This window comes from Narcine bancroftii, chromosome 3, assembly GCF_036971445.1.
Source record: "Narcine bancroftii isolate sNarBan1 chromosome 3, sNarBan1.hap1, whole genome shotgun sequence".
Taxonomy (NCBI): Eukaryota; Metazoa; Chordata; class Chondrichthyes; order Torpediniformes; family Narcinidae; genus Narcine; species Narcine bancroftii.
Window position 1 is genome coordinate 329,103,140 of NC_091471.1, and position 22,073 is coordinate 329,125,212.

The following is a 22,073-nucleotide window of genomic DNA, read 5'->3' on the forward strand; positions in this document are numbered from 1 at the left end:
TGTATTATACAATAGAGTTTTAATTGGTCATTTTGATTGCAATGTGTGCAGAGAGAAGGACAGACATAATCCAGCCGGTGACCTCAGTGCTTCAGGCTAAGGGATGTGCACTGGTCATAAATACTGACAGAACCACGTAGTGACAGCAAGCAATTCTCCCCCCACCTCCACTCCCTGTCCGGTGAGAGAGGTGGTTCAGGGAGTTCAGTTCGAACCCAGGGAGCTCACCTGGCCCCCCTCTCTCCACGGAGCTCTGTCGAGAACTGACGCCAGAGATATCCCCTTCCCACCACCAAACCCCCCCCTCCTTCCCTCCCCCCCCCCCCCGATCTCTCCCAAACAGCGTGATATCTTCAGAGAGGTTTCAAAGCAGGGGTCAGCATAGAGCATGGTCGGGGAGGAGGGGGTTGAAGGATGGTGGGTGAGGGTTCAGGGGACAGACACTTGGAAGGGGCTGCCGTGAATGTGCTCATCTCCCCACTTCACAACCAGGGTGTAATTGCCTTTCTCCTTCAGGAGGTACGTCACACTGTAAAGCTTGCCGCCCAGATGTTTGACGAGGACTTCCTCGCATGGCACTTTGGGCCCATGAACTCCAACCAGCAACATGTTTGAACCTGCAGAGGAGAGAAAAGCAGAGGCAGATGGATTCAATCCGGATCAGCGTGAGCTGATGCATTTTGGGAGGACAAACCAGAAGGGTTAATGGTCAGATACTGAACCGTGTGGAGGAACAGAGGGACCTTGGGGTCCAAATCCACACATCCCTCAAGGTTACCACCCCAAATTCAAATTCATGGGGTTCAACCTCTCCAAGGATCTGTCCACGTTGATGCAATCACAAAGAATTCTTGCCAGCGGCTACACTCTGTGAGTGAATTCGGTATGAGACTCTGCAGGTGGACTGGGGAGAGCATTCTGGCTGGTTGCATCCCTGCCTGGGATGGAGGTGCAAACTGTCAGGATAAGAATAAACCCAGAGTTGTTAACTTGGCCTGTGACATCATGGGCACCAGACTTCACCCCATCGAGGTCATTGACACGAGTCGTCTTAAACAAGCAGCCTCTATCCTCAAACAGCCCCAGGCCATCACATTGCTCCCATGGGAAAAAGGTCCAGGAGCCTGAAGATGAGCAGAAAGACAGCTTCTTCCTGTCCGCCGTCAGATTGCTGAACGGACAGTGAACCACAGACACGGTCTGACTTTTCTTGAACTGTTATTTTTATAGTAATGTTGTAAGGTGGTTATAATATGAATGTTTGCACTGCAGTATTGCCACAAAACACCGAATTTCATGACTTGTCCGTGACAATAAATTGTGATTCTGATAGGTTGATAGGATTGTTAAGAAGGCCTATGGGACTCTGGACTTCATTAGTCAGGGGATTGAGTTCAAGAGCAGAGAGGTCATGTTGCAACTCTACAAATCTCTGGTGAGACCCCACTTGGAGGATTGTGTTCAGTTCTGGTCACCTCATTACAGGAAGGATGTGTCATTACAGGAAGGATGTGGATGCTGTGGAGACGGGGCAGAGGAGATTGACCAGGATGTTGCCTAGATTGGGAAATAAGTTTCATGAGGCTATGTTAGCAGAGTTTTGGAGCATAGAAGGATGAGAGGAGACTTGATAGAGGTCGACAAGATTCTGATAGTACACGAGGCCATGGTCAGACATGTCAGTGTGGGAGAGGGGCGTGGAGTTGAAGTGGTCGGCTACTGGGAGATCCCTGTAAAAGCATGAGAGTCTGCAAACTCCAGGGTTGAAGTAAAAACGCAATGCTGGAGAAACTCAGCAGGTCAAACAGTGTACCTTATACAGCAGTGATAAATTTACACAAAACACTACAGCACAGTACAGGCCCTTTAACCCTTGATGTTGTGCCAAACCATATATTCCTTTTTTTTAAAAAAAAGTAATAACCCTCCCTGCCCCATAACCCTCTATTTTTCTTTCATCCCTGGGCCCATCTAAGAGTCTCTTAAATGTTCCAGCCTCCACCACCCCTGGTGATACATTCCAGGCCTCCACAACTGTATGTAAAAAAAAAACTTACCCCTAAACTTCCCTCCCTTCACTTTGTATGGATGTCTTCTGATGTCTGGGAAACAAGCGCTGGCTGTCCACTCTGTCTCTGCCTCTCAGAATCTTGTCAACCTCTATCAAGTCTCCACTCATCCTTCTCCACTCCAAAGAGAAAAGCCCCAGCTCTGCTGGAGTGGTGAACGCAGACACTGTTTTAACATTTCAGAAGAATTTGGACAGGTGCATGGAGGGGAGGGGTATGGACTGGGTGCAGTTCAGTGGGACGAGGCAGCTAATGGTCTGGCACAGACAAGAAGGGCCAGACAAGAAGGGTGGTAAACGCCAGTAGCCTTCACCCCCACCCCCCCCCCCCCCCCCCCCCGCAGGGTCCCGCCACTCACCTGCTTTGCTGCAGTCAACTGTGAAGGAGTTCTTCTGGCCCACGTAGGCCTTGCTCAGGCCCAGGCCCTTGGCCACAACCTTGCCGGCGTCTGAGGGGGCCTTGGGGGCGGCAGCCTGCTGCACGGAGTCCACAGCGGCCGCCTTGCAGGCCGTGTCAACCAGGACTGAGGACGTCTCGTGGAGGCTGTGACTGCTGACCAGGTGCTGGCCTGTGACATGCAACAGGAGGTGAGCTGGAGTGAGGAAACAGGGCAGAGGAGAAGCAGGCCACCCCTTCCCATTCCCGGAGATGTCGCGTACAATTGCTTCCCACTCCCCTGAAACCCTCCCGCCCATACCCTTTTGGAGGTGTCCCAATCTGGGTTTGGAGGAGGAGGGCGTCACGGTTGGTGTAGAATTTAGCACATGCCGTTTCAGGGCCAGCAACCGGGGTTCGAATCTCCGTGCTGTCTATAAGGAGTGTGTATGCTCTCGTGACTGTGTGGGGTTTCCCCGGGGGCTCCGGTTTCCTCCCACCATTCAAAACGTACGTTAATGGGGTGGCATGGACTCGTGGGCCGGAAGGGCCTGTTATCGTGCCGTACATCTCCCTCCCCTCCCATTGATGTGATCGACCGAGATCATTGAAGAGGACAGGCAAAATGTTGAGGACTCCTACTACCCCCACACACAACGTCTCTCCACCGCTCCCGTTGGGGAAGAGATCAGTTTATTCAGAGCCAGGCTAAGGATCAGCTTATTCCCATTGAATCTGCATCCAGTTGGGGTCAGAAGGAAGCAGGGAGATGGTGGAGATAGCCAGAGATCGCAGGTTTGCCTGGAACCCGATCTTCTTGAGGAGGGATACTGAGCGCCCCCGGCAGAGATCAGCAGCTGGCGAGCCCACTCACCTGTGATCTTGGCCTTGAAAGGGCTGCCCACAATGTGGTAGGGCCCACCGTACTTGATGGAGATGAGATAGTGGCCAGGCGCCAGCGGGGTGTAAGTCACCATGTACCCCTCCGCACTCTCCATGCAATCCATCTTCACCTTGGACGGCCCGTCGATGCTTACCGACAAGGCACCCGGTCCTGCTTTCGAGGTGTTGACCATGAATTCCGTGGGAACCCCTGGGGAGGGAGGGAGATGCCAGGAAAGTTAGAACAGCGCGGGTTAACTCTGTGGTTGAGAGGGCGCACGGCGGATCAGCCTAAATCCATCAGTTGACTGAATTGAGACGAGAGGTAATTTTGGACCCTGGTCAGAGAACTGGACCCTGGAGAACTGTGCTCAATTCTGGCCACCTCACTACTGGAAGGAGGTGGAAGTCATAGAGAGGGTGCAGAGGAGGTTTAAAAGTAGCAGGCCCTGTGAAAACGGGTGGAGTGAACTCGGCTTTTTCCCCTCAGAGTGGCGGGGGGGGGTGGGGTGGTGGAATGAGAAGTGTTTAAGAGGCAATGATTGTGTGGATCGTCAGAGGATTTTTCCCTGGGGCTGTAAGGGTGGCCACATGGGTTTAAGGTGCTGGGGAGTAGGGACATTTTTTACACAGAAGATGGTGGGTGCATGAGCAGGCTGCCAGCAATGACGGTAGAGACAGATACGATCTTTGATAAGACCTTGGGATAGGTCCATGGAGCTTAGATAGAGGCCCAGTCATTTCTATGGTAGGGAGATGTTTGGCACAACTTTGTGGGGTGAAGGGGCTGCACCGTGCTGTAGGTTTTTCTCTGTAACAGCACAGTACAGGCCCTTCGTTCAGCCATGGAGAGGATGAAGGACGGCAAATTCCTGGGCGTCAACATCTCTGAGGATCTGCCCTGGAGCCTCCACACCAATGCCATCACGAAGAAGGCTCACCGGCGGCTAACCTTCGTGAGGAGATTCGGGATGTCACTAAAGGCTCTAGAAATTTCTACACCATGGTGATCATTCTGGCCGGTTACATTGCTGCCTGGTATGGAGGCGCCAACTCTCAGGACAACTCGGCCCGCGACAAAACGGGCACCAGACTTGACCCCATCGGGATGTCGACATGAGGTGGTGTCTTAAAAAAGCAGCCTCTATCCTCAAAGACCCCCACCACCCCAGGCCCTCTTCACTCTGCTCCCATCGGGGAAAAAGGTCAAGGAGCCTAAAGACGAGCATTCAGCGGCATAATGACAGCTTCTTCCCCTTCGGCCATCAGATTCCTGAACGATCAATGAATCATTGCCTCACTTTCTCTTTTAATTGTTTAAAAGTCTAATTTATAGCAATTTTGCCTCTGTGATGCTGCCGCAAAACAACGAATTTCATGACGTATTCACAACAATAAATTCTGATACTAACTCTGCTGTGTGCCTTGCTTGAGTGCAGAGAACTGCAGCACAGTCCAGGCCCTTCGGGCCTCGATTTTATGCTGATTCATATGTTCCTTAAAAAAAAGCTACTAAAACACTTCCTACCCCGTAACCCTCTAATTTTCTTCCATCTGTGGGTCCATCTGAAAGTCTCGTAAATGTTTCAGCCTCCACCACCACTCCTGGCGAGGCATTCCAGGCCCCCACAACTCTCTTGTGCAAAAAAAACTTACCCTTAAACTTCCCTCCCTTTACTTTGTACAGACGTCCTCTGGTGTTTGTTGATTCTGCCCTGGGAAACAGGCACTGGCCGTCCACCCTGTCTCTGCCTCTCAGAATCTTGTCGACCTCTATCAAGTTTCATCTCATCCTTCTTTGACTGAAGAACCTGCCTTAAATACACCTGGCTCTCTCAACCACCTGTGGCAACAAATTCCACAGATTCACCACCCTCTGGCTGAAGAAATTCCTCCGCGTCTCTGTTCTAAGCGGACACCCTCTTGTCCTGGACTCTTACCGTGAGGAACACCTTTCTACATCTGTCCACACCTTTCAACATTCGAAATGTTTCAATGAGAGACCCCCCCCCCTAAATTCTAACGAGTTCAGGTCAAGAGCTGTCAAACTCTCCTCGTATGAGGCCTCTATGACAAGGTAGAAGCAGGGATGATGTATCCAATGGCAGATGAGACTTGGAAGTATAGTCTAAGTCTCACCTGGATATCGTTGGAGGCTATCACTTTTATCCACTTTGAAAGGAAAATTAATATTTTCATTCTATTTAGGGGATTGTGTTCAAGAGTCACGAGGTTATGTTGCAGCTTTATAAACACATTTGGAATCTGGCCACCTCATTATGGGAAGGATGTGGAGGGCAGAGGAGATTCACCAGGATGTTGCCTGGTGTTGTCTCATGAGGCAAGGTTAGCAGAGCTTTGGAGCGGAGAAGGATGACTTGATAGAAGTGAAGAAGATTCTGAGAGGCGTAGATAGGGTGCATGGTTTCCCAGACACCAGAGGACATCCGTACAAAGTGAAGTCGGGGGGGGGGGGGTTTTTTGTTTTTACACAGAATTCTGGGGGCCTGGAATGCCTCACAAGGGGTGTTGGTAGAGGCTGGAACATCGGAAGCATTTAAGAAGGGCCTGTACCATTCTATGGTCTATGATGGGATATTGAACCCCCTGCTCTAGCACCCTAGATCCACATTTTCTGTACATCACATCAGACTCAGAGCCTGCTGCCTGTGACTGGATCTTGCCTGCCTTCGAGAGAAGGAAAATCAGTCAGCTTGGAATCTATTTTTCTGCTTTTCGCCCCTCTGGGTTTGCATAATTCCATTGACCTCTTGTCAGTTTCGTTCCTGCCTCATTTCCTCCCAAAGGATTTAACCTTGTGTTCTTGCTACCCTTCCCCCCGCCCATTTTTTCCGGTTCATTACAAGCCCATGTACATCTCAAGTTCCAGACGTTCTCCACGGGGGCCAGAGCACATTTAAGTAAAGGCCTTATTTTCTCCTAGCATCATGCAACAATGTGTGAGACATTGGTGAGGCCAGATTTGGAGCATTGTGTGCAGTTTTGGTCACCAAACTACAGGAAAGATATCAACAACATCAAAAGAGGGCAGAGGAGATTTACTAAGATGTTGCCGAACATAGAATGCTACAGCACAGTCCAGGCCCTTGATATTGCGTCGACCCATATATTCCCACCAATCAAAAACCCTCCCTACCTCAGAACCCTCATTCTGTGTCTTAAGGGTAGCAGGGTTACCTCAATGCCAGCGATCGGGACCGGGGTTCGAATCCCCCGCACGGTCAGTGAGGAATCTGTACGTTCTCCCCGTGTCGGCATGAATTTTCCCCCGGGGGGGAGCTCCGGTTTCCTCCCACCCTTCGAAACATACCCGGGTGGGTGGGGGGGGGGGGGGTTGTAGCTTGATTAGGGTGTAATTAGACAGCATGGGCAAGTGAGCCGGATTGGCCAGTTACCGCGCTGTACGTCTAAATCTCAAAATCTAAACTTCCCTCCCTTCGCTTTGTACAGACGTCCTCTGGTGTTTGCTGATCCCACCCTGGGAAACAGGTGGTGTCTGTCCACTCTGTCTATGTCTCTCAGAATCTTGTCGACCTCTATGAAGTCTCCTCTCATCCTTTGACTCTCCAGAGAGAAAAATCCCAGCTTTGCTAACCTTGCCTCATGAGACTTGTTTCCCAATCCAGGCCACATCCCGGTAAATCTCCTTTGACTCCTCTCCAAAGGTCCTGTAAGGTTGTGACCAGAACTGAACGCAATACTCCAAGTGTGGTATCACCAGAAAAGGCCCAGTTCTGCTAACCTTGAGGTACGATTAAAACAGTGGCTCTCAACCTTTTTCTTTATACTCACATACTACTTTAAGCAATCCCTAAGCCAGAGGTGCTCTGTGATTAGTAAGGGGTTACTTAAGGTGGGATGAAAAGGTTTGAAAACTACCGTTTTAATCATCCCTCATTGACTTGTTATATGTTTGGTTTCATAACTCCAAAGAAAACGGGCCAATGACAATTTTTCTCAAACAAAATATTTTAGTAACAATTGGGTCTGGAGCAGTGGTTCTCAACCTTCCCTTCCCACTCACAAGTGTGTTTGAAGGCAAATGGAACATTGGCTTCATTGCCGGAAGGATTGAATTTGGGAGCCGGGAGGTTCTGCCACTGTACAAAGTCCTGTTGAGGCTGCTTCTGCAGATCTGCGTGCAGTTCTGGTCTCCCGACTTGAGGGAGGACATACTGGCTTCGGAGGCAGTGAATGGATGGAATGATTAAGGACAGGCTGCAGCTCAGTGGGACCAGGCAGGAAAAACAAGTTTAGCACAGACTAGAAGGGGCTCTTCCTGTGCTGTCGTGATTCAATCACATGAATTGAGTGGAGGGGGAAATTCTCCAGTTCTGTACGGGGCGGGGGAGGGGGCGGGAACGATGAAGGATTCAGTCGGGAGTTTGTCGGACAAGTCCTCACCGGTGATGCCACCTTCCAATCCAGGGCCGGATGCAGACACCATTCCTGGATCGCCGGCCTGTCCTGGTTCGCCCACACGAATCTTGAACGGGCTCCCGGGGATATGAGTGCCGTTGAATTTCACGTCGATCAGGTAGATCCCGTTCTCCCGCGGGATGAAGCGCACTGCATACTTGTCTGCAAGGCAGTAATGGATTAGGTCTCTTGCTAGGGTCAGTCACCCCCCCCCCCCCCCCCCCCCCTCCTGGAGTTCCAGGACCAGTGCACAGGCCAGGGTGTGACCTTCCCTCTGTGTCTGACCCCGGGAGTGTGTGACGGGACGGTGCGGAGGGAGTTTCCCTCTGTGTCTGACCCCGGGAGTGTGTGATGGGACAGTGCGGAGGGAGCTTCCCTCTGTGACCCCAGGAGTGTGTGATTGGATGGGGTGGAGGGAGATTCACTCTGGCCGATGTGGTGGTGTCAGTACCAGTGCCGTATTACCTTCATCGATCTCGGACACACAGCACTCCTCCAGCGCCCCAGACGGGCTGTGAACTTTAGCGTCAATCATCCCCTTTGCACCGTTTAGGCACACTGCAAAGGATGCTGGGTGGTTGACCTTTAACCCCGACTCCTGGAATAACAGAAGGCATCAACATGGTGAAAGGCAAGAGCCCGTTCTTCAGAGAAACAGAAGGCAGATCTTGGAACCCACCTCCCTCCTGTCCCCTCAGACGAGAGATGGTCTGATCTATCCTGGTGAAGCATGAGACCAGGTGTGATCTCACCAACAGAGCTAGAGTGGGGTCCAACTGCCTTGTCCGACTGCATCGGCTCTGTACAGGCATTAGCTGGCCCGTTAAAGGAGCTGACGGTGATTTTATTTAAAATCCCGTGGCGTCTGTGCCCAAGATGGCGGCACCTGTGTTCTGCAGCGGCCTCGAGGGGGTTGCGAACTCCCGGGAAGCAGAGGGACTGGAGCAGGGCACCACAAAACAGGGAGACTGCCCTCCCCACCCAGTCTGAGAAGAAGCAGAGGACGGTAACCATGGCGGCGGGCTAGCAAGGGGGCTCTGCAGCTGAAGGAAGCATGCAAGCTGTTGGGAGACTCAAGGCGAGGAAAGCACAAGGCCTGATGGTGACTGCAGTTGAGGGATTCACACCGGGCTGCGGACAGCTGGAGACTGGCTGAAGGGGGCACTGGGACGCAAGGGGGTGCCAAGGGTGCTGAAGGGTTTCCTGATTCATGTCAGAGGTTCTGATCTGGAGCTCGGGCCGCTGATGGATCGGATCGGATGCTTGTGTGGATGCAGGTGAATTCACGGGCACTCGGTGGCTCTGGGGAGCGAACTCTCTTTTGCTTCTCTTTCTCTGACTGTAAGAGCCGTTTCAGGAAATTTCTGCCTTACAGCCGATTAAAGTGACAGCAAATCTTGAATCTTCAGGGTTAGATGGTGTGGATGGTTGGAGCATTTGTCCCTGGGTAGGCCCTCTACCTGTCCATGGTGGGGGGTGGGGCTGCTTGAACAGCCTGCCAGGTGGGAACCTTTGGAAAGGTTGATGCCTGGAGTTGGGGATTATCCCTTCATCTCAAAGAACAACCCAGATGGTGGATTACAGGGTTAATGGTTATTTACTGAACCATGTAGAGGAACAGAGGGACCTTGGGGTCCAAATCCACACATCCCTCAAGGTCGCTGCATAGGTTGATGGGATCATTAAGAAGGTCTATGGAACGATGGGCTTCATTAGTCGGGGGGATTGAGTTCAGGAGTCGAGGGGTCATGTTGCAACTCTACAAATCTCTGGTGAGACCCCATTTGGAGGATTGTGTTCAGTTCTGGTCATCTCATTACAGGAAGGACGTGGAAGCTCTGGAGAGGGGGCAGAGGAGATTCACCAGGATGTTGGATTAGGAGACGAGTCTCATGAGGCAATGTTAGCAGAGCTAAGACTTTTTTCTCTGGAGCGTCAAAGGATGAGGGGAGACTTGATAGAGGTCGACAAGATTCTGAGAGGAAGAGACAGGGTGGACGGCCAGCACCTGTTTCCCAGACACCAGAGGAAGTCTGTACAAAGTGAAGGGAGGGAAGTTGAGGGGTATGTTTTTTTTTATATACAGAGTTGAGGGGGCCTGGAATTCCTCGCCAGGGGGTGGTGGTGGAGGCTGGAACATTTAAGAGACTCTTTGACGGGCCCACGGATAGAAGAAAAACAGGTTACGGGGTAGAGAGCGGTTAGTACTTTTTTTTAAGGACTATGGGGTAGCACAACATGGAGGGCTGAAGGGCCTGAACTGGGCTGCAGTGTTCAATGTTCAAACTTTCCTCCACCACTCTGCTCCTGAAGGTGGGCCAACCTTTTAATTCCTGGATCAAAGGCCTCTTGAGGGAAAGGCATTATGTGATATCACTCCCCACCTCCTTCTCCCCACTCCCCACAACCCCATCAAAAACCCCAAAGTCCTTACCTGGGTGACAAGTTGAAGAGTTAAAGAGGGACAACATCAATGGCCAGAACGTGCTTGGAATCTGGACGGGCCTTGGCTCGGCAAAACCGTTCCCCCAGCGGTCCAGAACCTGGGCAGGGTGGGTCATCTCTGCCCTCTGGACACCCCCCCGCCCCCGATAAGCATGGCAAGGGCCGGGCTGATTCTCGGGGGTGGTGGGGTGGTGGGGAAGGGTGGTCACCTCAACTCGGCCCTCACTCCAGCACGAGCCCTCTTTAACCTGCAACTTCTCACGAGACGCAGAGGAAAGGGGAAAGGGGAGGAGGGAAGGGGAAAGGGGAGAGAGGGAAGGGGAAAAGGGGAGGGGTTGGAAGAGGAAAGAGGGGAAGGGGTGAGGGAAGAGAGAGGGAAAGGGGTGGAGGGAAGAGGGGAAGGGAGAGAGAAGAAAGGAAGGTGGTGGAGAGGGAGGAGAGGAAGGGGAGGAGAGGGAATGGGGAGGGAGAGAGGGGGATTGGGAGAGGGAGACTGATTGGGGAAGAGGGAGAGGGTTGGGGGAGAGAGAGATGGGGTGGAGGAGAGAGAAAGAGAGATGGGATGGGGAGAGGGAGATGTGGTGGGAGAAAGAGATGGGGTGGGTGAGAGAGGGAGAGGGCGATCGGGTGAGAGGGGAGAGGGGTGTGGGGGAAAAAGAGAGAGAGAGAGAGATGGGATGGGTGGGGAAAGGGAGGGGGTCCTTGGTGAGGGCCTGTTAGGAGCCTTTAAGAGAGACTCGAGCAAACCCCAGCGCTGGGCCTCGAGGGTCGGGCAACTGTTGGTCCTGCAACCACAGCCCCCTCCGCAGGGTCCGCCAGTGGCCACTCCGCCTGTCCACTCCAGCCTCCTGGTGCCACTGGAGACCCCCGCGGCGATCCCCCTCTGGGTCCCAGGGGAGGGTTTCCCCGCACGTCTCACCTGAAGACTCGTAACAGTGAGCTGCCTGGCATCATCTGCTGGGGAAGCCACGGGCACGATGAAGGGGCTGTCTGGGATGTGGTCATCGTTGAACTTGAGTGACACCTCGTAGTCACCTGAAGAAGCAGGGAAGGAAGGAGGGAACGTCACTGTCGAGGCAGTTGAACCCCACCCCCTCCCATCGATGCCCCCCCAAGACGGCCTGACTGTGACACCGTGTCCCGGAATCCTAGTCCCATCTCTCTCTATATACTTTCTTGGGAATCACAATCTCGGAGGATCTTTTCTGGACCCAACACACTAATGGCATCGTGAAGAAAAATCATCAACACACTTTCAGGAACAGAGAGAGGGGAAGAGGGAGAAAGGGAAAGGGGAGAGGGAAAGAAAGGGGGGAGAGAGAGAGAGAAAAAGGGGGAGAAGGAGGCGAAAAAGAGAGCAGGGGAGAAAGAGAGAGAAAGGGGGAGACAGGGAGAGAGAGAGAAGGGGGAGAGAGGGAGATCTTTCCTGGACCCAACCCACCAACGGCATTGTGAAGAAAGCTCGTTGGCGCCTCTACTTCCTCAGGAGTTTGCGGAGGTTCAGTACGACCTTGGCAAATTTCTACAGAGGTGCGGTGGAAAGTGTGCTGACCGGCTGGTACGGGGACACCAAAACCCCTGAGTGTAAAGCCTTCCAAAAGGTAGGAAGGCTTGTCTAAACACGGCCCAGGACATCACAGGCAAAACCCTTCCCCACCATCAACAACTAGTTATGTGAACTCCAAGAAACTTGGGGCTCTCCACTCTCTCCATTACAGAGTGGTTGACGTGTAGAGGAAGGTGGTCGTTCCTCGTCCTCCTGACGTCCACGATCATCTCCTTCGTCCTGTCCACATTGAGACCCAGGTGGTTCCTCTCACCCCATTTCACAAGATTTTCCACCTCTTCTCTGTAGAGCGACTCCTCGTTGTCACTGATGAGGCCGGCAACAACCGTGGGATCTGCAAACGATGACTCTGTTGGAGTTGGATCTGGTAATGCAGTCGTGGGTCAGTGACACAAACAGGAGCCAGCCGTGCGCACAGCCCTGAGGTTTGCCAGGGTGACGGTGTTCGACACTCTGCTACTGATCCAGACAGACCGCGGTCCTTCCGTTAAGAAGTCCAGGACTCAGTTACAGAGAGGGGTGCTGAGTCCCAGTGAGGACAGCTTCTCCTCCAGCCTCTGGGGAACAATTGTATTAAACTCCAAGCTGAAGTCATTGAGTCTGGTGATGGAACGCACACCTCCCAGAGATGCTGGATCCATTTCTCCTCCAGAAGAAACCGTGCCACAGATGATTCTATGTCTGTCCTGGCCCACCTGGAGATCGACGCCTCGGTCACTGACTTTCAGCTCGGTGGTTAATATGATCGTTCCCCAGAGGTTGGTGGAGAAGCTGTCCTCACTGGGACTCTTGTCACTGGATCTTGGACTTCCTAATGGAAGGACCGTGGTCTGTCTGGGTCGGTAGCAGAATACTGAGCACCATCACACTGAGCTCTGGCAAACCTCAGGGCTGTGCACTTGGCCGGCCCCTGTTCGCGTCAATGACCCACAGCTGCGTCACCAGATCTAACTCCAACAGAGTCATCGTTTGCAGATCCCACGGCGGTTGCCAGCCTTGTTAACGACAACGAAGAGTCGCTCTACAAAGAGGTGGAAAATCTCGTGGTGCTGGGTGAGAGTAACCACCTGGGTCTCAACATGGACAGGACGAAGGAGATGATCATGGACATCGGGAGGACCAGGAACAACCACCCTCCTCTACACGTCAACCACTCTGTAGTGGAGAGCACCAAGTTCCTTGGAGCTCATGTAACCAGTGACCTGTCATGGACACTCAACATCTCCTTACTGATCAGGAAGGTGCAACTGCAACTGCACTTCCTGAGAAGGCTGAAGTGGCCACCGTCACGTCGACCTTCTACAGGAGCTTCATCGAGAGCGTTCTGGCCAGTTGCATCACGGCCCGGGTCAGTCAGTGAAGAGAAATGGATCGGAGGTCCGCCCACAGAGCGGCAGAGAAGTCTCCCTCCCACTCCCATTGACATGATGTACTGCAATTGTTGTCTAAAGAGAGTGCAAAATCATTGAGGACCCCTTCCCAACCCCACGCTTGCAGCTGCTCTCATCAGGGAAGAGATCCCAGCACCACCAGGTTGAGGAACAGCTTCTCCCCACAGGTTGAACGACCAAAGGAATTGCTCACAGCGACCCTCCGAGACTCTCATACGTACGAAACTAGATTTATTTGTACTGATGAAATACTTATCCTGCATGTGTACTGTGTGTCTGGGTGTGAGTCTGCGTGTTTTGCACTGAGGACTGGAGAACACTGTTTTGTCAAGTTGGATGTACAATCGGATGACAATGAACTTGATGTGATTTCATGTCTCTCTCCCTGCCATCAACCCCACTCACCGGGCTCCTGTACAACATAGGATACGCCACACGATCCATCCTTCCGATCCTCGAAGGCGATCTCCGCTTTGCTGGGTCCCTCCACGGCAATGGAGAGGCCACCGGCCCCTGCCTCGCGAGTCCAGATGTTGAACTCGGCTGGGGGTGGGGGGGGGGGGGGGGGGGGAAGAGAGGACAGGCAGCTGTTACGGCCAGTCCCTGGCTTGTCCACGTGCCCCAGGGATCGGGGTGGACAGTTGGGGGAGGTTAGAAAGGAGAGGGAGGAGGGAAATGAGCAGATGCGGAGGGTGGAGAGGCAATGACGAGATGTAGGATGGGAGGAGATGACCAGATCCATCACCAGTCCTGACCGGACAGGCCCAGGACATTGGAAGGCCCCTCCCTCTCTGTTTCCTCTGCCCTTCCCTCCCTGTTTCCTCCGCCCCCTCTGACCGGACAGGCTCAGGACAACGGAAGGCCCCTCCCTCCTCGTTTCCTCCGCCCCCTCCGACCGGACAGGCCCAGGACAACGGAAGGCCCCTCCCTCCTCGTTTCCTCCACCCCTTTGACCAGATGGGCCCAGGACATCGGAAGGCCCAACACATAGCCCCGGCCTACCTGGAATGCCGGCCTCTGCTCTCTCCAGCCCAGGCCCTCCAGCCCGGACCTTGTGTGCTCCCCCCTCTCCCAGAGGGCCCACAGTGAACTGGAAGGGGCTTCCGGGCACGTGCTGGCCCCCGTACTTGACGCTGACCGTGTGCACGCCCATCTCCGTTGGCACAAAGCGGATGCAGTACGTGCTCTCCTTCCCCTCCATGATCTCCGCCTCATGGATCTTTCCGGAGGGGCTTGTCACCTGCGCCGTCATGTCACCCACGTTGATCTCTGCCAGAAGGGAGAGGGAAAACACACGGGGTTGGTGGGGGGGGGGGTGGGGTATGGTGTTTGCTGTCAGTCTCTCTAAGAACGTCAAGGATTACAAGGTAGGAGGGCTTCTTCTTATTTTGGTGGGCATATACGGGTCAGCAGAACATTGAGGGTCAAAAGGCCTGTACTGTGCTGTAATGATAAATATTGTTCTAAATATTGGGCATTCCCGTTAGAATCAAACTAACAATGAGGCATCTCAATCAGTCTCACAGCGTCCAAATCTTTAATCTTAAATTCAGAAATTCACCACGGTAACAGGCCTTTCTGGCCCATGAGCCCACGCCGCCCAATTTGCACCGCATCGACTGACATTTCCCCTCCCCTGGGTACATTATGAACAGGAGTGAACCCCCCACCAGGGGAAAACAAGGGGAGCACGTGCAAACTCCTCTCAGACAGACAGCGCAGGGATTCAAACCCCCACCCCTCACCGCTGGTCGTCAACACAGTAAAGACGCTAACCATGACGTGACTTGTGACCGATGTTTCAAGGTGTGACCGGAAAGCCGGCGAGCGCCTGAATTAAAGATTGAGGAAAGAGAGGGGGAGGCGGTGGGGGGGGGGGGGGGGGGGGAATGGGAGAGGAGTCCAGAACCTCAGGCAAAATGTGTTCGTTGGATAGGATAAGCGGGGAGATAAGAATTGATTTTGGCTCCATGAAAAGAAAGAGGATTCTGGAGAAACTCAGCAGATCAAACAGATACTTTATACAGCAAAGATAAAGTTACGCCACTGACTTTTCGAGCTTGAGCCCTTCGTCATGGTGCGAGCAAAATGTCAGCAGGCGTCCGAACAAAATGGTGGGATGGAGGACCACGGTCCCACGGGCAGGAGATCATCGGTGGATAAGGGAGGGAGTAGGCAGGGGGAAGGGGGTACAGCTCTGTGAATGGAGAGCTGGAGGACAGGAGGGAGAGCGGGCCAGCTGGAACTGGAGACGTCGACCTTAATGCCACCTGGTCAGGAAAATCAGGTGTTCCTCCTCTGATTTACAGGTAGTCTTGGTGGTTGTGGGAGCAGAGCGCAAAATTGTTGTGGCAACTAGGAGATCCCTGTCACTGACGCAGACGGAGAGGAGGGCTCAGAGAAGCCCGGTCTCTCTGAGGCAGAGGAAGCCACAGTAGGAGGACAAGACACAGGACACTGATGACGGCTCCCATGGAGACACGTGTGGACAGTGATAGAGAAAAGGAGACGGGGGGGGGGGCGGTTGTTAACAGAAACTGGAGAAGTCAATGTTAATGCCGTCCGGTTGGAGCACGCCCAGATGAGGTGTTGTTCCTCCGATTTCTGGGGGGGGGGTGGTGGTTTGGCGAGGGGTCTCAGTCTGGTAGGGCGCAAGACCGTGGACAGACATGTCAGCTAGGGAACGGGATGGGGAACTGAAACGGGTGGCCACCGGGAGGTCCGCGCTAGTGCGGCGATCAGAGCAGAGGTGCTCGGCGAAGCGATCTCCTGGCCTTCCCGATGTTGAGGAGACTGCAGCAGGAGCGCTGGATGCAGGATTCACCAGCAAAGTGTTGCTTCACACAGAAGGCCTGTGACTAGTGGAGTGCCTCAGGGATCTGTCTGGGGCCCCTGATTGGCAGTGGGGGAGGGGTTATGGGTGCAAATGGAGCATCGCCTACGGTCACAGGGGGCAATTGGTGGGGAGGAGGGAGTGGTCCCTACAAGGGGAGGAGAGGGGGGGATACTGTATGTGTTTACTGTGGGATCACGTAGTAGGATAATTGCTTCTCAGATGACAAGGGATGTGCCTCAGGGATCGGTGCTGGGACCAGTGTGGTTTGTCGTCTATATCGATGATAATGTGGGGAATTGGATCAGCAAGTTTGCAGATGACACTAAGATTGGAGGTGGTGTGGACAGCGAGGAAGGTTTTCAAAGATAGCAGAGGGATCTGGACCAGGTGGAAAAATGGGCAGAAAAATGGCCGATGGAATTTAATGCAGACAAAGGTGAGGTGTTACATTTTAGAAGGAAAAACCAAGAAAGGATGTACACGGTGAACGGTCGGGCACTGAGGAGAACAGAGGGATCTGGGAATACAAAGACATAATTCCCTGAAAGTGGCATCACAGGTGGACAGGGTCATAGAGATCTTTTGGCACATTGGCCTTAATGAATCAAAGTATTGAGTACAGGAGTTGGGATGTGATGGTAAAGTTGTATAAGACATTGGTGAGGCCAAATTTGGAGAATTGTGTGCAGTTTTGGTCACTGAACTACAGGAAAGATATCAATAAGATAGAAAGCGGGCAGAGAAAATTTACTGGGACGTTGCCCAGACTTCAGGAACTGAGTTACAGGGAAAGGTTAAACAGGTTTCGACTATTCCCTGGAGTGTAGAAGAATGAGGGAGATTTGATCAAGGTGTTTAAAATTATGGGGGGTAGACAGAGTAAATGTAGGTCAGGGAGATACATTAGGAATATATGGGGGTTGGGACAACATCGAGGACCAGGTACTACTGTGCTGTAGTGTTCCATGCTCTATGTGAGAGGGGATGGATCTGAAAGGTCCCCTTCCCCTCCTTCGTGGGGCGTGGTAGGGGAGGTGGTCTCATCACTCTTACCTGGAATCTTCAGGTTGAGGTCGCAGTGGCTGCCCACGTTGGCAACAGACGCGGCCCTGCGCCGGCGGGTGATGCTCTCTTTCACTCGCCCCTCTCCTGTCACCTTCACTGTGAACGGGCTCCCTGTGGGAAGAGGTGGAGGGAATCTCTGTAAGATCAAGTCCATCGAGACTGCCCTGTCCTCTCGTTTAGCCCTACAGCCCAGCCGTCTCCCCATAACCCTCAATGCCCAGGCTTATTGAGAACCTCTGCCTTAAATAAACCCAATGACCCGGCCTCCACAACTGTCCGTGGCAACAAATTCCACAGATTCTCCACCCTCCAGATGATGAAATTCCCTCGCGTCTCTGTTCTAAGCGGACACCCTTCAATCCTGAAGTTATCCTAGACTCTCCCACCATGGGGAAACCTTTCCACATCTACTCTGCCCACACCTTTCAACGTTCAAAATGTTTCAATGAGATCCACTCCCCCCATTCATTCTCTGTCTCCACCCTGCTCTCTCCAGCACGATGGTGGACAGGGGGTCGATATAGTTTGCTTCTGATGTACAGCACGGTAACAAGTCCTTCCAGCCCATGAGCCCCTGCCATCCAATTAACCTACAAACCCTGTACATTTTTGAAAGGTGGGGAAAACCCACACGGACACTGAGTGAGATTGTGGAAACTCCAGAGACAGAGCCGGATTCAGAACTTGGTTAACTGGCATCTCAGCAGCGTCGCGCTGACCGCCGGCATGCTCAGGACGACCTGTCTCTGACCATGGTACCCTGAGTGGGCATGATCCACAAGCCAGGTGAGGGACGCAGTGCAGGCAGCTTGGCTCCTGCCCAAGGCCGGGCTGGCAGACCCACCCAGCACCCCAAGTGTGGAGCATGAAGCCTGCCCGCCGTCAAGGCCTGCTCCTCCACCCCCCCACCCACGGGATGCCTACCTGGGACGTGCTGCTCGGCAAACTTGATATTGATGATGTAGTTGCCGGGTTCCGTGGGGCAGTAGGTGACCTTGCAGCTGCCGTTCTCCAGCTCTTCGGTACCGATGTCCACCTTGCTGGGGCCTTCGATGGACAGGCCCAAGCCCCCGTAACCTGGCAACCAAGGCAGTCACTCAGACGGGCCAGAGCTGGGCTCTACCCCTCCCTCACATCCCCACTTCATTCCCCTATTCCCTTCCCTCCACCATCCCCACTCACTCCCTCCCAGAACCACATCTCTGCTACAGAGGTGGCATCTCTCAGGTCAAGAATAAACCCCAGAGGGTTGTTAACTTGGCCTGCAACATCACGGCCACCAGACTTCACTCCATCGAGGACATAGAAACGAGGCGGTGTCTTAAACTCCATTGGCCATTTTTCATCCCATTTTTCCACCTGGTCCAGATCCCTCTGCAAGCTTTGAAAACCTTCCTCGCCGTCCACAACACCTCCAATCTTAGTGTCATCTGCAAACTTGATGATCCAATTTCCCACATGATCATCCAGATCACTGATATAGATGACAAACAACACTGGTCCCAGCACCAATTCCTGAGGCACACCCCTCGTCACAGACCTCCAGACTGAGAAGCACTCATCCACTACTATTCCTTGGCATCTCCTGTCCAGCCATGGTCAAATCCAGTTCACTCCCTCCCCTTCCACCCTCCTCACTCAGCATTCCAGGGATTGGGTAGCGGGGAAGGGTGTCGATCGCTCTCCCACCACCATCCCTGACTCACCAGCCTCCCTGGTGTCGATGGTGAAGTGGGCCGGCTGGAAGGTTTGGGCCTCAGAGAGGCCGGGCCCGGCGACTCGGACCCGTCCTGCGTCTCCCACCTCCGACTGGTTGATCATTACGGTGATGGGGCTGTTGGCGATGTGACGATCGTTCTTCTTGATGTTCACCACATGCTCGCCCACCTCCTTCGGGATGAAAGAGATGCCTGGAGGGGAGGGGGCAGAGATGCTGAGATCAGGTCCCCCCCAAGGGGGTGCCCTACCTTCCCTGACAAGGGGGCAGTGTGTCTGTCCGGCCTCCCTCAACGGGGGGAAGACTCAGTTGAGTCTTACGTCACTCTCCAGGAGGATGCGCAGCTGGTTAGACACACAGACACTCTTCCTGCCCCCATCAAGACAGGCTGGAGGGTAAAGGATGGTTGTATTTCCCCTCCCACAGGGATGAGAGAGAGGAGAGACACTGGGTGTAGCAAAGGGACCCAGGGTGTGTGTGTGTGTGTGTGTGTGTGTGTGTGTGTGTGTGTGTGTGTGTGTGTGTGTGTGTGTGTGTGTGAGAAATGGAATGTTGGCCTTTATTGCCAGAGGGATTGAGTTTAGGAGCAGGGAGGTTCAGCTGCACCTGTCCAAGGTCTTGGTGAGGCCGCATCCGGAGAACTGGGTACAGTTCTAGTCTCCTGACTTGAGGAAGGATGTTCTGGCTTTGGAAGTGGTGCAGAGGAGGTTCACTAGGTTGGTTCCAGGGATGAGGGGGTTGGCCTATGAGGAGATATTGAGGTGTCTGGAACTGGACTCGCTGGAGTTTAGATGAATGAGAGGGGATCTGATAGAAAAGTATAAAATGATGAAAGATGTGAATCAGATAGAGGTGGGTAAGTTGTTCCCATTGGTGGGGGAGACCAGAACTCGCCTCAAGATCCAGGGGAGTAGAGTTAGTACGGAGATGATTTTCCCAGATTGTGGGAAATCTGGGGAATTCTCTGCCCATTGAAGGAGTGGAGACGACTTCAGTCAGGAATTGCGGGATATGGGAAAAAAGCAGGTGGTTGGACCAGATCATCTGATCAGCCGTAATTTCATTGAACAGCGGAGCAGGATGGTCAGGGCGGATTGCCAATTCCTGCTGCTGTAGATGTTGTTCTGGAGGACAGGGCCTTACCAATGTTCCCGTCACGGAGACGTTTGAGCAGACAGGACTCCTCGCGTCCGGACGGGGCGACGACGGTAGCCACCAGCTGGCCCAGATCCGCTTCGCCGATCTCCAGCGGGATATCCGTGGACGAGCCCACCTTCAGCTGGGACAGGCGCATGGAGTCGTCCCCTGGGGAAGAGGAAGGAGTCAGAGCAAGGCAGGGGGCATCCGCTCCGTCACGTTTCCCCTGCCCACCCCTCCCTGCGGCCAATCGCCAGCGAGGCTGCCAACTACCATCATGCACCTCCCCCACCCAATTCTCGTCATGCTCCTCTCTCCGGGGAGAGATTAACAAATGGTGTTAAATTAGATAGGGAGAAAGTTAAACTACAAAGTAGAGAAAATCCAGAGGTCAAACAGTGTCATTAACACAGTAACACAAGAACACTTAACTAATGTAAGGAGGAGGGAGAGAGGGAGAGAGAGAGAGACAGAAAGAGAGGGAAAAAAATGGAGAGAGGAGGAAAGAGAAAGAGAGCGAGAAAGCAAGAGAGAGAGAGAGAGATGGGGAAGTGGGGCTGAAGTGGGAGGGTGGTTTCATGGAAACTGGGGAAATCGACGTTAACACTGTCTGGTTGAAGGGGGCCCAGATGGAAAATGAGGTGTTGTTCCTCCGATTTGCGGCCAGTCTCAGTCTGGCAGTGCACGAGACCGCGGACAGACCAGTCGGCCAGGGAAGTGAGGGGGGGATTGAAATGGGTGGTTGCCTGGAGATCCCCGCTATCACAGCGGACAGAGCCTAGGTGGAACCCTGAACACACTGAACAGCCAACGGTTTGGAAAGCCTTGCGTGACCCCTCCCCCCCATCCCCTTCAGGCCCACTCTCTGACGAATCAGTTGGAACGGCGCGGCGGCCTACCGGTGATCTTGGACGTGAAGGGACTCCCAGGGATGTGGTTGTCATTGTACTTCACCAGGATGTTGTAGTCCCCCGGCAGTACCGGTAGGTACGACACGGTGCAGGTCCCGTCCTTGTTGTCCAGGCAGCTGATGTCCGCTTTCGATGGCCCCTCGATGGCCAAGGACAGGCCCCCTGGCAGGAGGGAAGGGAAGCAGGTGAGCTCAGCGACGGCGGGGAGCCTCCGGAGCATGCTGGTGGGTGGAGCTTAAGTACAGTGCAGTAACAGGCCACAAGACCATGCTGCCCAATTTACCCTCCCCAGCTGCATTTCAAATGGTGGCACGCGGACAAGGGGAGTGCGAACAACCTCCTTGCAGGCAGTGTGGGGGTTCAAAACCTCCCCCCCCCCATCCCTGTCTGCCCCCGTTGTTGGCGCTGTTGAAACGGATGGCCACCAGGATGCTGACGCACCATGTCAGTTCAACCGACCCAAAAATGTCTCCCTGCTGATTTTTGTTCTGTCACCTCATGTTGTCAAGAACAGGAGTCGCCTGTTCATAGAATGTAGAAAACTTACGCCTCAAAGTTGTGCTGAACATGTCCCTACCGTAGAATTGATTGGGCTTACCCTTAGACCTCTCTCTCGGCTCCAAAAGCCTCTTCAAAGACTGTGTCGTATCTGTCTCCATCACCATTAGCCATTCCAAACATCCATTATCCTCTGCGTAAAAATGTCCTTACTTCCCAGCACCTCTTGTGGCCACCCTTTCAGTCCCAGGCAAAAAGCCTCTGACGATCCGTATGATCAATGGCCCTCAGATACCTCTATCAGGTCACCTCTTGTTCCCCCCACCACTCTGAGGAGAAGTTCACTCCACCTGTTTTCATGAGGCCTGCTCCCCAAACCAGTCAACCACCTCTGCCCCCTTTCTATGGCTTCTGGTAGTGGGGTGACCAGAACTGAGTACAGGACTCTGATGAGGGTCTGACCAGAATCCGACATGACCTCTCGGCTCCTCAATTCAGTCCCACGATGGATGAAGGCCAATCCACCGTGCACCCTCTCAACCACAGAGTCAACCCATGCAGCGTCCTGTAGACCCGGACCCTAAGAATCCTCTGCTCCTCCACTCGGCCAAGAATCTTACCGTGAATGCTACGTTCTGCCATCATGTTTGACCGACCGAGAACACTCCTCCCCACACCCCGCCACCATCCACAACACCCCCCTCCAGCCCGCCAATCCTACTCCGCTGTTTAATGCCATC

The 22,073-nt window shown here is 53.5% G+C and overlaps 1 protein-coding gene across 1 annotated transcript in view; it reads right to left on the minus strand.

The window, feature by feature from the left end:
* flna (filamin A, alpha (actin binding protein 280)) overlaps positions 1 to 22,073 on the minus strand; it is a 98,377-nt gene continuing 76,304 nt past the window's right edge. The window contains 13 exon segments of the mRNA XM_069923273.1: positions 1 to 617; positions 2,428 to 2,637; positions 3,319 to 3,537; positions 7,752 to 7,928; positions 8,232 to 8,364; positions 11,131 to 11,246; positions 13,575 to 13,712; positions 14,172 to 14,438; positions 17,059 to 17,181; positions 17,995 to 18,147; positions 18,777 to 18,980; positions 19,931 to 20,092; positions 20,824 to 20,997. Of these exon segments, the coding sequence (XP_069779374.1) occupies positions 430 to 617; positions 2,428 to 2,637; positions 3,319 to 3,537; positions 7,752 to 7,928; positions 8,232 to 8,364; positions 11,131 to 11,246; positions 13,575 to 13,712; positions 14,172 to 14,438; positions 17,059 to 17,181; positions 17,995 to 18,147; positions 18,777 to 18,980; positions 19,931 to 20,092; positions 20,824 to 20,997 (2,264 nt within the window). The 3' untranslated portion in view covers positions 1 to 429.